General features: G+C 42.1%; 2 protein-coding genes across 6 annotated transcripts in view; one reads left to right on the top strand and one right to left on the bottom strand.

Annotated features, from left to right (window-relative positions):
* Window positions 1-218: 218 nt before the first annotated feature.
* Window positions 219-12,883, bottom strand: CATSPER2 (cation channel sperm associated 2). Of its 5 annotated transcripts, none has more exons than XM_070581973.1 (13): window positions 12,672-12,883; window positions 11,793-11,939; window positions 11,113-11,286; window positions 10,857-10,925; window positions 7,034-7,206; window positions 6,339-6,494; window positions 5,938-6,062; window positions 4,502-4,680; window positions 4,192-4,291; window positions 3,814-3,870; window positions 2,040-2,242; window positions 1,518-1,685; window positions 219-355 (listed from the first exon to the last, which is right to left on the bottom strand). In XM_070581973.1, exons 2-13 carry the CDS (start codon window positions 11,935-11,937, stop codon window positions 324-326), a joined length of 1,581 nt encoding a protein of 526 aa, XP_070438074.1. In that variant the 5' UTR covers window positions 11,938-11,939; window positions 12,672-12,883; the 3' UTR covers window positions 219-323. The 5 variants fall into 5 exon arrangements, with proteins under 5 accessions (XP_070438074.1, XP_070438046.1, XP_008505540.1 ...); XM_070581945.1 differs by lacking the exon at window positions 12,672-12,883 and adding an exon at window positions 12,429-12,647; XM_008507318.2 differs by lacking the exons at window positions 5,938-6,062; window positions 12,672-12,883 and adding an exon at window positions 12,429-12,569 and having other exon boundaries at window positions 6,409-6,494.
* Window positions 12,593-17,399, top strand: part of PDIA3 (protein disulfide isomerase family A member 3) — a 21,167-nt gene continuing 16,360 nt past the window's right edge. The window contains exon 1 of the mRNA XM_008507323.2: window positions 12,593-13,046. Coding sequence (XP_008505545.1) covers window positions 12,880-13,046 — 167 coding nt within the window. The 5' untranslated portion in view covers window positions 12,593-12,879. The remainder of the gene's footprint in view (window positions 13,047-17,399) is intronic.

The raw sequence follows: 17,399 nt of genomic DNA, 5'->3' as shown, positions 1-17,399 counted from the left end.
ACCAGGGAGAGAAAGGGTGAAATTAGGAATTTAACAGGAAGTAGAGGTTGCAGGAAAAGTGGGCGCTATAGTGACAAAGTCAAGGAAAGAGTCAGACTCAGGAGCTGTGGAAAGGGTAGAAAGCCAAGGAACACAGGCCCCACTGGCACGTGAACTAAATTTTCCTCTGACTTGACACCTTTCAGTATCCCCTATGTCTTAGAGACAGACCACTGAGCAATTATCAGCAGTATTTATTAGACATTTATACTTTGAATTCTCCATTTCCACCTATTCCTTTCATTATCTTTTGCCAAAGATATCGAAGTCATCCATTGTCGGTTTTACTTGTCTTCAAAGTTCATCAGTGCCTGCACTGTAAAGAAACAGACTGTGAGGCTGGAGAGCTAAGAATACGCAGAACACACAAATGTTTGGTGAAGACCCTGCTTTTCTGGGTTCTAGGTGCCCACACAAATTTTTACTTTAAATTAAGCCATATGAGTCTGTACTCGTTGCCATAGACGAATTAATCAGGATTGAAGAAGCCACCTCGCAACCTTCCCCCTCTCGCTTTGTTCTTCTGAGAGAGCAAGTGGGAAGGCAGGGCGAAGACAACTGGAAAGAGCAGGATTGACCTTAGGCAACATTTTGAAGTAAGCAAAGTCCGTCTTTGACATCCTGCTCTAAATTCCATGTTCCATTGTTATAAATTCCTCTTATTGCCCTACTTTGCCCACAACACACACATACCTCTTGCCTAATTGCTTTTTTCACATTGAGTTGATTTCAACTAGGTATGAGGAAGATAACGCTAATTAGTATTAAATTGTAAAAAATGGCACCTAACTCTCTAGCTTTTGTATTTTTAAAAGAAAATTTATTAATCCAAATTAATCTCCAGGTGGTGAAATTGCAAGTGAGAAATTTAGCGAAAATAATTTTGAGCAGGTAGTTCTCCACTTAAATCAAACTCTCTTATTTAAATCACATACTTCTCTCTGCCTAGGCTTACACTAGAAGGGACTGAAAGGAAGAGAAGTCTATAATTCATAAACTCCCTTTTGGGAGTTGGAGGCAGTAGGCACTTGTGGGCTTTCTGCTCACTGTCTTAATCCCCACAGCTATCCAACTTGAGTCTGTGGCCCTACTGCTCAGCTGAAATGTGACCTTCCAAGAGAAGAAACATGTACAAAATGGGGTGGGCTGCCCAAATTGATCAAGAGCCCACCTTGTCCTAATTCCCAACAACTGGAATTGAACACTCTCCTCTAGGGAGACAAGCTCTTAGACCTCACAGGATTTAGGTGTCTTCTACTGGAGAAGCCGAGTTGTCAGGTTCTCTTTAGGTTAGAATAAATCAGGACGTATGCCCAGAATGTGACATGCCAAACCAAGGATTTGCCTTTTTCAGGTGTGAGGTGGAAGTTCAGAGGCTGAGATGCCAAAATAGGGGACATCCACATCCTTCTCCCCAGTTATATATGCTACTCCAATTTACTTAACTCCTGGTCCCCACAATTGCCCTAAATCCATACCTGCAAACTCTTGCAACCGCTTACGCTCCTCCAGGTTATACTGAAGCTTTTCTAGCAACTCAAAATATCGGAAGAGTGAATCTCTAGGCCAAACAACACGTTCATCCTGATCCATATCCATTAGCCCAGGCAGATTCTGGTGCACATGAGTCTCCCAGTCCAAATGACCTGGAGGGAGGAATGCTTCTTAAAAACATATCTAGATTCATGGAAGTTGGGTAAGAGCTGATAAATCCTATGGTATGGAGGGAAAGCAAGAATGAAAGAGGAAGCAGGGAGAGGAAAGGGTGCATCACCAAGAGACCACTTTCTACAATAAGCAAAGACAGCCACAGCCACACTTACCCAAAATTAAGCAGAAGTACAGGGGAAATGAAGAAGCACAAAGAAAGTAATTGAGACCAGAAAATCAGACTGGTGGAAAAGCTTGGGAAGTAGATATAGTTGGAGAGCCCCTATTAAAATTGGGATGTCTCCTAGAGAAGAGTAATCTGAATTCAGATGGAAGAAACCCTCACTTACCAAGAGAGTCAAAATATCTGGAGTCAGAAGAGGCGGAGCAGGAAGATGAAGTTGAGGAAGAGGAAGAGGAAGAAGAAGATGAGGACTTTTTCATTTTTGACAAGGACTCTTTTGTTTTTGAACCCTCTTCAGTGGCAGCGTATTTAGACTTTTCTTGAGAAGCTTCTGATAAGACCAAAGATTCCTCTTGTTGACTGGCATCTCTGTAAGTGAAAGGAGAAATTTTATTGCTCCAAATACATTTACAAGATATGGCTAGTTCTTTCATTATTCTGGCCCTGGCCATCCCCTTAGTCTGGGACTTAAGGCAATGAGGGCCAAACTACTTCCAAAATCTGAGCTTAAGTACTTCCAACCTCAATTATTCCATGTAATTTATCCCTGTTAGTGCCACTCTGGTCTGAGCTATCATCACTTCTTGCCTGGACAGCAGTATAGCCTCCTAACTCATCTCTCTGCTCCCTCCCTTGTTCTTCTACAGTCTCTCGTCAACACAGCAACCAGAGTAATCCTTCTTAAATGTAAGTCATTTCACGTCACTACTTTGCTTTGCTCCCCATTTCACTCAGAGTCAAAGCCTAAGTCCCTACAACGACCCTCAGGGCCCTACAGGATTGGATCCCCATTATCTCTCTAACCTCTGATCTCCTAACACTCTTCCCTCTGCTCCAGTCACAATGGCTTCCTTATTATTTCTCAAACACATCAGGCATCTTTCTGGCTTAGGACCTTTGTACTAGCTGTTCCCTCTACCTATAACACTCTTCCCATAGATATCCACATAGTAATCCCCTCACCTCCTCCAAGTCTTTGGTCAAAGGTTACCTTTTCAATTAGACCTAACTTGTTTAAAATTACAACCCATCTGCAACCCTACCCTATACTCCAATCCCCCTTAACCTGTTTCACTTTTTATTTTTTCATGCTTGTCATATTTTAATACATTAATTTACTTTATTTAATATGTTCATTGTTTATTGTCTCTTTCCCCCTACGAGAATGTAAGCTCCATGACAGCAGGCATTATTATTGTCTGTTTTGTTCACTGATCTATCCCAAGCACCTAATAAGTATTCAATAATTATTTGCTGAATAGATGAATGAGTTTCTTGTTTCTCCTCCTGCTCTCTTGTCCACTGCTGAACACTCATGGTCCAGAATAGCATCTGTTTCATAGAAGGTGCTTGTATTCGTTTCTTGTGGCTGCTGTAACAAGTTACCGCAAGCTTTGTAGCTTAAACCAACAGAAATTTATTCTGTCACAATTCTGGAAGCCAGAAGTCTGAAATCAAGGTGTTGGCTAGGCCATACTCCCTCTAGAAGCTCTAAGGAAGAAAGTTCCTTGTTTCTTCTAGCTTCTGGCAGTTGCCTGGCATTCATTGGCTTCCTTTGGCTTGTGGTTGCATCACTCCAATCTCTATCTCCATCTTCACATCTCTTTGTCCTATTCTCTACGTCTATGTCTTCTCCTCTTCTGTCTCTTACAAGGGCCCTTGGCACTGGATGTAAGGCCTACCTGGATAATCCAGGATGATTATATCTCAAGATCCTTAACTTAATTGCATCTTCAAAGACCCTTTTTCCAAATAAGGTCATGTTCACAGGTTCCAGGGGGTTAGGTACGGACTTATCTTTTGGGGGGCCACCATTCAACCCACTATAATAAATAATTATTGAATGAAGGAATTCTCTCTCAAAGCCAATCTTCATCTTTAATTTTCTACCCTCTCCTCCTTCATGTTTGTCCATTCCAGTTTACATATACATGTCTAACCTGGCATCAATTTTGCTAAGGCTTGACCTCAGTGTCTCAGGGTACAGGTTTTGCCTCCTGCAAAGCAAAAAACACAAAAGAGTGAAGAGAGTTATACTGAAGCAGAAGTGTAGTAAGGAAAAAAGAAAAGAATTTAGATCGGAAAGTGAAGAAAACTGAATGAGGAAAACAAACCGTAGTAAAGGGGTGAAAAAGAGCAGGGAAGCCCAGACAGTGTGGTAAAGGATCAGGCAATATTCTAGAGCTGGGGAATTCTAACCCTGGGCAAATCTTCCGTCACAAAGGGAGAAATGGGGTCAAGGCAAAGGAGTAGAAACAGGGAATGAGGTCAGGAAACCCTTGAGAACTAAAGTTGGGTTTGAAAATGGGGAAGCAGACCTCTGGATAATCTGCCGCTTGAATATGTCGGCTTTGTGCTGAACCTCCAGATGCGTCATCTCCTCATTCAGCTCATTCCTGATATTCTGAAAGTTAGTAACTGCCCCAAAGGGCCATTAGGAGTTGGGAGATGATGGTGACTAGACCTGGGGAGAGGGCTTAGGGGAGATACCAAGTGAAATATCCATCCCGGGCCCCAATCCTCCCTACTACATCAGGTTCTCTCTGTCCATAATCCACCAATTCTAGCTTTCATTCTAATTTCTTTCCAAACACCCCTCCCACAAGGTTTCACCTCTTCTATGCTTACCCATCATGGCCACTATGATATTTCGAAAGATAATGGAACCAAGTAACAACCAAAGAATGACATAGATGCTGCTGAAGGTACGGCTGACTTCAGGCACTTTCCAGGTATCCTGAAGCAGTGCATACCAATGATCCATGGTGAAGAGAATGAATACTGTCACTAGGGAATTCAGCAGGTCTCTAAAGGAAAAGGAGGTGTGTGTATAGATAGAAGAGAGATCTAAACCTCTCAGAAACAGTATCATTCTTACTCTTAAAGCAACATAAGAGCATTTCTTTGTAGTTTCCTCTGACTTTGGTTCCTTTTCTACCATAACCATAGCCAACTTTTCAGCTAATCATTCTTCAGTTTGAGGTTGTTTTATTAGGTTTTCCTTTATCATGAATATCTCTCACTATTTCATTGGTACCTGGGGCATAGTAGGTACTCAATAAATAGGTACCAACTGAATTTTTAAAAATTGAATCAATCAACAACTATGTATCATTTTTTATAAGTTCATTCTCCACTGTTCTATGGACTTCACCTAACAGAAGATCACTCAAAAATTTAGAAAACATCATTCCTATTTAGTTTGCTGGTATGAACTGATAGTCAAGTAAATGAATGGATGTGTGACATAAACATGTGATCCCAAACAATGAATGATAATGAATATATCACAAAAGTTCTCAGGAAGGTATCTAAATTTTCCTTCTTTCATTCTTAGCCCTCCATACACAATTTATTGAAAACATTAGGACCTGAATAGGATGAATTCTGGGACTTTCCTAACTCAATATTCTCATAAAACTACCTGTTAGTCTAAGAGAGACCTGACAGGTGCTGACAAGATTGGATTCCAACTCACAAATAACATTATCTCCTCTAAATCCAAAATCACTTTCTATTAGTAATCAGTTCTCTAGAAAGAGCTTAACAGGATTTTACTTTTGAATGAGTACAGGTGTATGCATGTGTAATCCCCACACTGAGAGATGGGAGTAAAACCAGTGACCATGTCTGAGAGTCATAGTAACATTTATCGATCACTTACAACGTGTTAAGTACTGTGCTAAGTGCTTAAATGCATTACCTCATTCATCTCTATATTCTAATGAGGTAGTACTACTATTATTCTCATTTTTCAAAAGAGGTAACTAAGGCACAGAAATGAGGGCTTAACCACTGGCATATACTGTTATTTAAAGATGGCTGATGAAGGTGTGCTTGAATTTGCGAAAGCCAGAGCAAACTTGGAACTAGCTGCTCTATCCTCAAAATTAGATGTAATACCTCTCACTACCCCTTTGCTGTCTCCTTCTCTCTCCTTACTGTGTTCCATTCCTGTATCTCACAATAGACTACACTTTTTGCATTACTATACATTAGACCAGCTCCCCAGTCTTTTGCCCCAGTACTCTCCCCCCACCCAGGCTTCCCCCAGTCCTGCCTACGAGAAGAACATGCGGTACTCCAGGTCCTGGCGAGTTGAACGGGTGTAATGCTCGAAGAAGTAGACACCAGTCACAGCAAAAATGTAGAAGAAGATGAGCAGCAACATCAAGAGGAAGGTCATGCTCTAGAGGCCATGACCTTGAGTCAGAGCTGGGCCAGACTAGGCAGATTTCCACCTACAGCCCAGTCAAGCCCACCCTGGCAATTCCCCCCCAAACCCTCACTTCCACTCCTGAGCCCAGGCATCTCCAGGCCACAGCTGCTTGTCCCCAGCCCTTTCTCACCCAATAACATTTCACAGTCTTTCATTCCCTTCTTTGACCCACCTAAACTTGTTTTGTGTTAAATCCCCATGTTTATCCACCTTGCCCACCTGGTTTAGCTACAACAGTCAAATCACCTTGAGGGCCCTGACCAGGGCCAAAATAATGACTCGAATTTGACGGAATCGTGCAAAGAGTTTGAGAGACCTTAGCACGCGGCAGATCCTCAGCAACTGGAGCCATACAGACTGGCCTGTAGCCCCCACCAGCACCACAACCTCAGGAAGCAGGGACTGTGGGAAACACACAGATCATGAGTAAAATATACCCCTAAGCACCCACACACAGTTGTTCTTTCTTGATCTCATCTTCTTCAGAGTTCCTTGGGCATTATCCCTGGAATAGCATTCTCTGGGGATTGTTTCCTATTCTACCTTTCTACACTAAATTAGTTAAACTCTCTATTTCAACTTGCTCAGACATAAACAAAGGGGGGGGGGAATACCTTGCTTATCTCATTGGGTTATTGTATAGCTCAAATAAGAAAATACATGTAAAACACTTAGAACAGTACCTGGCACTTAGTAATGCTTAGTAACTGATAGATGTTATTGTTGGGGTTAACGTTGTGCTTAGATTCTGCCTTGCTCCTAATACCAATAACTCCTGCAATGACTGACTTTTAGCTTTACGAAAAAAATCAAAATAAGGAAGTTAGGTACATTTTTATTTTTGGTTCTTCCTGTGATATAATTATCTTTTCTTGTCATTTTGATTCACGTAGGCACATTCTTCAGCCCACTAAACTAATCCTCAGGCTATCTATCCTTACCAATATGGTGACAACAAAGTCAAAGACATTCCAGGCATTCTTCCAGAAGAGGAAAAAGCTGGATAGCCACATCAGAAGGATCTCCAAGATGAAAACAAGCAAGATGAACCAAGCTGCCACCTCCAGAGTCAGCTTCAGTGGCCACAGTTTGGTATTTGAGGATTCAAGCAATTCTGTGAGAGTAAAACAAAGGCTGAATAAAGGTTAGGAAGTGGGAAGACGAATGATAGAGAATGATCAGAAACTTATAAACCACAGTTGTGCCCACTGTTATTCCATTTTTCGAGTTTCTCTTCTTATCACTGTTGTTGCTTCAGCCTGTGAAATACAGAGGAGGACAGAATCAAACGTGAAAAATAGCTGTGACTCATCTCCTGCTGGTATTGGTATGTCTAACAGCTGCAAGTCACCACCTTCCCACTCTGGAGTCACATAGCCACCATGGGATTGCTTTCTTAACTACCACCAACCCTGTCTGCTGTACTGTTACCCATGACCCAAACTTCACAACGAAGCAACGGGCCTTGAGAATAGAATGAAAATGTAGGGCCATAGTATCTAAAGTGCTTTATAAGAAATGTAGAAACAAGAAGCCAGATCCATGGGGCATATTGAGTTACCAACCAAGAAATTATTTGGTTGTTTATTTGTTAGTTTTTAAAACTTTCCCTTTCTTCTCTGCCTAAAACTGATTTTGTTCTGCAAAGCAAATTGAATCCTATACTACCCTCTAGAATCCTATTATTTGCTAATTGCTATTTCTTAATTTATTGCCTTCATCTTTCAACCCTCTTCATTTCTTTTACACATTTAATAGATATATACTATGCTGTAGAAAAAAATATTGAGATCAAGATAGGCTTAAAAACTAAATAATAATTTAATATGTTTCTCTTTGAAATAGAACAATCCAAGAGTCTCCAAATGTACTATGACTGATATGTTTGGCAGTTAATAAGATCACAAGAGCATACTCAATCACCCTGAAAAATACAAACTGCTATTTAGGTTTTGACACTTACACAGTTGTGTTTTGTTTTTGTTTTTGTTTTTGTTTTGAGGAAGATTAGCCCTGAGCTAACTACTGCCAGTCCTCCTCTTTTTGCTGAGGAAGCCTGGCCCTGAGCTGACATCCATGCCCATCTTCCTTTACTTTATATGTGGGACGCCTACCACAGCATGGCGTGCCAAGCAGTGCCATGTGCGGCCCCCGGATCTGAACTGGCGAACCCCAGGGCCCCCGAAGCTGAACGTACGCACTTAACCGCTCCGCCACCAGGCCAGCCCGACACTTACACAGTTTTAAATTGTTATTGTTTTTAGTAATATTTTGGCTTATTATATTCCTAATGAAGTAAGGAACACTGATGTTGAAATACAACTTCATGAAGAGTATAAGAAGAATTCTGCAAGTTTATCTCAAGATGATCTTCATCAGATTCTATAAAGTGCATGCATCTGATCAAAAGTTTGATATAGCATATCAAGATAGCTCTAGAACCTCAAAAATATAATAGATAATGTTATACTCAGCTTTTGTTGGAAATAAGGACTATTTCCACTTGCAATGTGTTATTTTCAGAGAAAGGCTTACAAATAAGCCAAATTTTCTTTCTTTTCTCTCTCTTGTCATTTAGAAACAAAATATGAAAATTATAAAAATAAGCCAATTGATGTTTAAAGTGCAAAGTAGAATTACCAATATCATTGTGATAATAGATTTTTCTATTTTTTATGCCCCAACACATAATTAAATTTCCAACTACACTTTAACATATAATATATAACATGTATTTAACATATAATACATAATGTTGTAAACTGGAAACTAATATAATGTTATATGTCAATTATATCTGAATTTTTTAAAAGGAACAAAAAAATTAAATTAAAAAAACATATAATACATAAATATATTTGACCCCAAAACCAAACTTAATATATAATGTCATTTAAAAATTCATTTGTAGACAAAACATATATTTTCTTTAAAAACAGCATGAACCACTTATAAATGGCAAAAGTGAAAATTTGCTCACATAGTATGATTATTAAAATTATATAATAATAAACATTAAAATACAATTTTTTTTTTTGGAGGAAGATTAGCCCTGAGCTAACTACTGCCAATCCTCCTCTTTTTGCTGAGAAAGACTGGCCCTGAGCTAACAGCCATACCCCCAAAATACAATATTTAATAATATGCTAGTCTCAAATATTATTTTTACTTTAACTTGCTTCTTTATATCACATAATAATAATGAAATGATTAAAACTCCTAAGGAGGTTTTCAAGAATATATATGTATTACTGGGAAACAAAATCACAATAAAAAAGACTGGGGAGCTTTGATCTAGAGAAGTTTGTTAATTACTATTTTTTTCCCTATCTATAACAACATTCTTTGTGATCTGGAAAAATTGTTTTAAAAGCCTAAATAAAGTCTTAATGCTTAGCATATGAATTATTCTGTTCAAAGAAATCTGTTAGTCACAAATTATTTCGCTTTGCAAAATCCCTCCTGCCTTTCTACCTGGAGAACGTACTTAATAAGATACAACTTCCATGAACTTGCCACATAATTCCTACTTGGGCAATCTACCAGTCCTCTGGCAGTGATCATGTTTCATACTTGACTGTTTTACCAAACAGAATGGTTAGTGCTATTCTATTTTGATTTGTCCATTACAGCCAGGAAATCCTGTATATTTACTGCTATTTACTTTACTCCAAAGCTTAAGACTATATCCCTAACCTCATAAGGCAAATATGTGCTGGTTATTATACAAGAAATAGGAAACGTGGGTGCCTGAGTTCAAAATCCTCACCTCTACGGGGAGGAAATAAAACACTTCAAAGAATATAGTATACTGTAGTGGGTCAATTACATGAATTACTGTTTATTTAAATATCTTTGACCTGATTACATTAAAAGACTATTTTAAAGTGAGAAAATTCCCTAAAACAGTGAGGATGAAATAAGGGAGTGAGTACCTCTACTACCCTTTCATCATTTCTGAGCAGTTTGTTTGAGATGATAATCAAGTGAGCTCACTGATTCTCCAGGTGTTCTTTTGTTTTTTTTGTTTTGTTTTGTTTTTTAAAGATTGGCACCTGTGCTAACAACTGTTGCCAATCTTTTTTTTTTTTTTTTGCTTTTTTCCCCCCAAATTCCCCCAGTACGTACTTGTATATTTTAGTTGTGGGTCCTTCTAGTTGCGGCATGTGGGACGCCGCCTCAGCATGGCCTGACAAGCGGTGCCATGTCCCCGCCCAGGATCCGAACCAGGGAAACCCTGGGCCACCGAATCGGAGGGCGAGAACTTAACCACTCGGCCACAGAGCTGATCCCCAAGAATCATTTACCCTTTAAGTCATTTTCTGGCTGATCTAATATCTTAGTTGTACCTAACTTTACATACTTTGTGAGCTTTCTTATTCCTAAATACTCTTTCTAAACATTCTTGTAAAAATGCAAATGTTGGATCACTCACTGATAGGCACCAATATCTTGAATAAAAAAGGTTAATTCAAACAAATATTAGACTAAACTGACACAAGAAATTATAACTGGTCTTCCCATCTCCAGTTCCCTGTGAGACTATTACACCCTACCTCTAAGTGTCTAGACCACCTTATATCTACTACCCTCTCCAGAACCCTCCAAATATTTCTAGGTCTTAGCAGTTGCAAAAATCCTACTCCAGGAGACAATATAATTGTCCCTATTATAATTCAAATAACGTTCAAAAACGTAAAATGATCAATTTAAAGGAAAAATGAGTCCCATCCGCCTCCTCTTTCATTCAATGTCAGTTCTCACCTATTTCAACCATCAGGACAATCGTATTCAAAAAGATAAGGAAGATGATGAAGTTTGTGAAGAGAGGACCTATTTTCTCTTAAGGAAACATACAGAGTGGAGTTCTTTCTGATTTATGTAGGTGAAATAATAAGGGCAAGAACAGAACCAGTGAGAATGAGAAGAAAATGGAGTTTGGAAAGGGAAAAAAAGTCACTAGGCAGATGATGATGCAAGAGAGACAGTAAAGCCACAAATGAGTGGCATGAAAGGATACGCTCAATGACCCATCCAGCCCACAAAGAAAGAGGTGGCCTCTCACTGTAGCGCACGCAAAGGCTGCTCATCAGCCTCTGGCTGTGTGTAATCCGTTCTACATGACGAGGCTTTATGGAGAAGCGCACAAGCTGGTGTTGATCTCCCAACATAAGTTTCTTCTGACGAGAAGGATCTACACCAAAACCAAAAAAAGGGACAGTGGATAAATATAAAGAGAAGTCTTTGGGGGAGATGAAGAGCAGGTAGGACTGGGGACAGGGCTATTGGTTACATAATGGACCCCTTGGTGCAGGGACTTGCCTGCTGTTCCTTCTCACAGCAATTAATAATAGTTTGGAGTAAGAGCCAGTGTATTGCTTATGACCAACACTGTCCATGCCCAAGAATAAAGGCAACAGGTTCAACCCTCAAGTTTTAGTGTCTTTGGTAGAAACTTCCAAGTCAGCCAGGGCTAGTAGTTATCCCAGGCCTAAAAGTGAGTCAAACGGGTTCTATCTCCTGGATTCAAAGTGTTTTATTAACAAAGCCTCCGATTTACCAAGTTTGGTGTAACCTCCAAATTAGCAACCAAACCAATCTCCCCTGGATTTTCCACCCTTAAAACTGTCTGCTTCCCACTCTTTGGAGGGTGTGGATAGGAGTCTTAAATTTATCTTAGTGAAGAAACAGGCTGCCGACCAAGTATTTCTCGGATAGTGTGCCGTGGCACAGCCTGGCTCAAGCCTTGCAGATGCTCGATGAGAGAGAAAGTATCAATGAGACGTGAACGAATAGCATCAGCTCGGGGCAGTTGCATGTGTCCCGCTTGGTGATAAGTGGCCATGTCTGTTAAAAAAAATGGAAGAATCAAGTGTCATTTCTTTCTTGGAATTGCCCAAGGATTAGAGGTTTTCTTTCCCTCCTCCTACCCTTTTTGCCCTTAAGAAGACAAACACATTGTACTAAGACTCAAAGTTTTTTTAAACAAAAGGAGATACGAGTCGTAAGACGGATACTGCACAGTGGACTAAGTGGCCAGGCACCTTCACTTGCGTGACAGCATTTCTATTTAAAAGCAGTAGCCACAAGGGCAGGAGCCCTGGGGCTGGACAAAGAGGAATTCGGGCACCATCTGGACCTGAGCGAATCAGGCAACGCAGTGAAGTGGTACTGGGAGGGCTCAGGGCTGCTCCCGAAAGAAAAAACAAGATAAAAGGAATTGGACAAAACGCAACAGTCTGACAGTTTGAAAAAAAAATGTGTCCCTTCCCGAGCGTCGACCTCAACACTCCCTCGGGTTCCAGCTCCTTCTCTCAATTCCCGCCCCTGCCTCACCTCAGCCCAGGCTCGCTTCCGCCCACTCAGCCCTGACTTCACTCCTCCGCCCCCGGCTCTGGCGCCCCCTGTGTCCGGCTCTCCTCTCGCAGGGCGAGCTCAGGGTCGGCTCCCGGCCGCGCTGCGGCCCATTTCCAGCTCCGCCCCGCCGCCCCCCAGGTTCCGCTCACGGCGGCCCAGGTCCCCTCCCGGCCCCGCTCGCCGCCTCGGCCCCGCCCCGCACTCCGGCCACTCGGCGGTTACCAGCTGGTCCCGCCCGCCCGACGCAGGCGCCTCGCAGCCAATCGGCGGCTGCCACACTGCGGCCCGAGCCGGGCTGGGGGTTGGGACCTCCGGGTGCAGGTCCGCCTGGGCCAGACGCGCAGGCAGAGCGTGCGTGGTCGCCGGCCCGGCTTCCGCAGTCCCCGCCGAGCCCCGACCCTCCTGGCCGCCCCCGCCTCACCTCGCCGCCATGCACCTCCGCCGCCTAGCGCTGCTCCCGGGCGTGGCGCTGCTCCTCGCCGCCGCCCGCCTCGCCGCTGCCTCCGACGTGCTGGAACTCACGGACGACAACTTCGAGAGTCGCATCTCTGACACGGGCTCTGCGGGCCTCATGCTCGTCGAGTTCTTCGCCCCCTGGTGAGGCCACTAAGCCCGGGCGGGGGAGGAAGGGCCAGGCTGGGGCGAAGGCGCGGGAACTGTTGGGCCTACGCAGCGCGGGTGCCTTCCACCATTCCTGCGGGCCCGGCTGCGGCCGGCAGATTCCCATCCCGGGGGAGCCAGGCCACCGCGCTGAGAGCGGGGAAGTCGGTGCTGATCACCCAGGAGCGAGACCCGGGAAGGAAATCCCGAAGGCCCGTCTCACGCAGGGCCACATCCTTACCTTGGTGCTCTTGCGGCACTTCCTTTTCGCAGAGGGCTTAACCACCTCCCTACCCCCCTTCGATTAGGTATCTTCACAGATTCTGGGTGAGTCAGTGTTAATGTTCTATTCTCCAGGCGAGGAGGCATCCCAAGGCTTTATATTGGAAGCGAACGTTTCACCAAATGCAGAGGCCCTGGGTCCCCAGGGTACTTCCTTTCTTCTTGCCCCACGCCCCGCAGCCATTGGTTCCTAGCCAAGGTCATTCAGTGGCTGCAGAATGGGCATAAGTGCTTTCTTGAGGCAGGCAATTATTTTGTCCATCGCAGGGTGCACGCTTTCTCCGTTAAGCTGATCACTTCTCAGCCCAGCAGAATCCCATCAGAAAGAGTAGGTGAAGAGGAGTAATTCCGTCAGAATCTGTCTAAATTGTCAGTTTTAATTAGGATTTCTGAAAAATGCCAAGAAAGACTCCAATGAGAAAGTAACCAGTGTTGGAGAAATACTCAGGTTAATTTAACTGAACAAGGGTGTAAATTCCTTAGGATAGAACTAACTTGAAATGAAAAGCTGGGGGTGGGGGCCTATAGAGCGAATAGGACTTCTGGCTCAGTAAACCTGAGTGTTGTTATTTTAAACCCCCAAATCTCTACCACAGTAAACATTATCTTAACGCGTGGGATAGCTCACTATACCCATGCTAATTACAGTACTTAATTTTTCTCCTGCCACAATGATCCTTAGTTAGAAACTATTTGTATTCAAAAGTATCAGTAAAACAAAGTTAGTGTATAATTTTTACTTGCTTCTAATTCTCCTATTCACTCTGCAGGGGCTCAGCTGACATGTTGAGGGTTACACTAGCAGTCCTATAGTGAAGAACTCCTGAACCGGAAGGATGTGCTAGAGGCAACAAGTTTTGTTTTCAGCTTGTGCCAGATTTTGCGCCCAGGGCATTCCTGTGGCTAATTCTATTACTGATTACACATCACAGGTGGTCTTTATACATCTCTAGAACTCACATTCTGTCTTAGAAACAGATCTTCACAATCATATAACCATGCTGTTACTTTTGAAGGGATATCAATGTAGTTAGAATGGCTGTGTGGAATTGAATCAAAACTAGGTGGTGCGTCTGTGACTACAGAGGTCAACGTGAAGTGAATTGCTGGAGAATTGTGGGCTATTAGACTATTAGTTTAAAGCAGATTTTATTATTTTTAAATTGAAGGTGTTCTTTCCTACCTTAATTTGTTGTATGTGCTTCCCTAAAAGCTATATAGCCCATCATGCACTGAACCATCCCCCAAATTGGGTGGGTCTCTGCTGTCGTGTCTGCTTTTAATTGGTCTAGAAGGTAAGGTCATCCTCCACAATGCCAGCAAGAAGGATCAGTTTTCTGAATGAGTGATTCGGAATTAAGGAAGTCTCCTGGTGATGGTGTCCTTATTTGTTCACATTCAGCTACTTTTATTTATGAATACTTCAGCTGGAAATGTTTTCTGACTGCTGTATTCTTTTATACAGATCAGGAGTGCTATCTCACAAGTTAGATAGGCATAGTTAAAGAATCCTTATTAAGAGTAAAATGGACCTATTTTGAGCAAGTTCTTTTTCTCATTTGTTTTAGGCTATCTTTTCCACTTTCATTTTACAAGTGAAAGTGAAAGATTTCTTTGCAGTTGACTTTGTAGCCTAGTATTTTCATTATGGAGTTTTAATTTATGTAATGTGTGAGAGTGAGAGTATCTGAATTTCTCTGGGGAAATAAGTAGCAGTATTTTAATGTTTCTGATAACTTCTGAAAACTTATTGATAATTTCTGAAAATTTATTGATCAGTGCTAAGTAAGTTTTAAGTCCTCAGCATCTACTTAAGTTCTAGATTTGTGCCCTATCCTCTGGGACAGTAATATTAAATAATAATATTTGATATCCAATGTTTCTAGAGTATAGAAAAAACTGTATGGATAGTATAAAATGGAATATTTAACATTTCTTTTTATACGTATTGATTCCTTTACTTGGAAACCCCTCCCCCCCGTCTTTTCAACAAGATTTGGCTCAAAAGTTACTTCTTCCTTCCCTGGAGAACTAACTGGTTGCTCTCTCATCTCTATTGGGATTTCATAATGCTGTCGGTCATACCTGGCAGACTAGTATTACTATAGGGAAAGGACTATACCAGTTTTTCTGTCAGAGGCTAAAATAGCATTTGACATATCACAGGGATGAAGTAATGATTGTTGAGTGAGTATGTTAGGATTCATTGTTAACTGCCAGGTACCATCCCTGGAAGGTGGATGGGATTATTTGTGTTTTAATTTTATCTAGGAGTGGGTGAAAGAAGTAGTGATTAATCTTGATGTCCACCTTCAAACTTGACCTGAGTTCCATTCCTGGTGAATTTGAAGAGGGCAGTCTCATCCAGCTTCATTGGAACTCCTTAAACAGGTCCTCCCTTTGGGCCTTTGATGACCTTATGGATATTGCCAGTGCTTAGGGCAATGGTTTTCTCTCCCAGACTTGCGACTTACATCCCCTACACTCCCCCTTCATCCCGGCCCCTGCCCCCCATCCACCCTGCCTCCTGCCCTGTTCCCTCCTGGATTCCCAGAGGAGTCATTCAGTAAGTCCCAGGGTAGGGACCAGGCATGCAATTCTTTTTTTTTTTTTTAAAGTCCTCCATGGATATTTTTTATATGCATTTGGGTTGAGACCCACTGGTCTGGCCTAATATTTCATACTAGTTCCTAGTTTTCCTCTTCAGATGTTGTAAGATAGTTGAGGTAAAACTGTTCTTAAATCTGTTGCATCAGCCTTCTTGACAATTACTACATATTCAACAGAAATCTCTCTTTTGTTTCTTTCTTTTTTTTTTTTTTTTTGAGGAAGTTTAGCCCTGAGCTAACTAGTGCCAGTCCTCCTTTTTTTGCTGAGGAAGACTGGCCCTGTGCTAACATCCATGCCCATCTTCCTCTACTTTATACGTGGGATACCTACCACAGCGTGGTGTGCCAAGCGGTGCCATATCCACACCCAGGATCCGAACTGGTGAACCCTGGGCTGCCGAGAAGCGGAACGTGCAAACTTAACCGCTGTTTCTTCTTTATTCTCATGGCTGCCACTCTGGCTCAAGCTTTCATTATCCGCCACGTGAAATATTTTGTCTTCTAGGTGGCTTTATTCTTATGCCTGCTTTCTTCCTTCCTGTCAGCCCTAATTGCTGACTGATGTAGTCTTAATACACATAACATGTTTATTATCTTTTAACAACAACAACAAGCCCTTCACAGTTCTCTGATTGGATCCTTCTCACTAGTAATTTTACCTTGCTATACTGTTTCCCTTATCTGAAATACCCTACCTTGTCCTGTCTGAAGCCTTAAATTCGTAAAGGCCCAGCTCCGATTCTTACACCCCTTTTTAAAATATTTATTTATTTATTTATTTTATTTTTCCCTCTTCTCCCCAAAGCCCCCAGTACATACTTGTGTATTCTAGTTGTGGGTCCTAGTTGTGGGATGTGGGACACTGCTTCAGCATGGCCTGATGAGTGGTGCCAGATCCACCTCCAGGATCTGAACCAGCAAAACACTGGGCTGCCGAAGTAGAGTACGTGAACCCAACCACTCAGCCCCAGGGCCAGCCCCCTTACTCCCCTTTACCATACATTCTTTTTTAACTTTTGAACCCTTCTTTTCTTTTTTTCTTTTTTTTTTTTTTTTGAGGAAGATTAGCCCTGAGCTAACATCTGCTGCCGATCCTCCTCTTTTTGCTGAGGAAGACTGGCCCTGAGCTAACATCCATGCCCATCTTCCTCTACTTTATATGTGGGACGCCTACCACAGCATGGCTTGCCAAGCGTGCCATGTCTGCACCAGGGATCCGAACTGGTGAACCATGGGCCGCTGAAGTGGAACATGCGCACTTAACCGCTGTGCCACCAGGCTGGCCCCTGAACCCTTCTTATGTTCCCAAAAGCCTGGATCTTTCAGATAAATTGGTTATTTTGTTAAATTAATTGTAATTTCTGTGTTTTTGTTACAACCCAAGTACACAGATTTTTAGTTTACTATGCAGTATTAAAGGAATACAGACGATATAATGAGTAATACCACATTTTAAACA

The sequence above is a fragment of the Equus przewalskii genome, chromosome 1 (assembly GCF_037783145.1).
Source record: "Equus przewalskii isolate Varuska chromosome 1, EquPr2, whole genome shotgun sequence".
Taxonomy (NCBI): Eukaryota; Metazoa; Chordata; class Mammalia; order Perissodactyla; family Equidae; genus Equus; species Equus przewalskii.
This window is presented reverse-complemented; position numbering and strand designations above follow the sequence as displayed.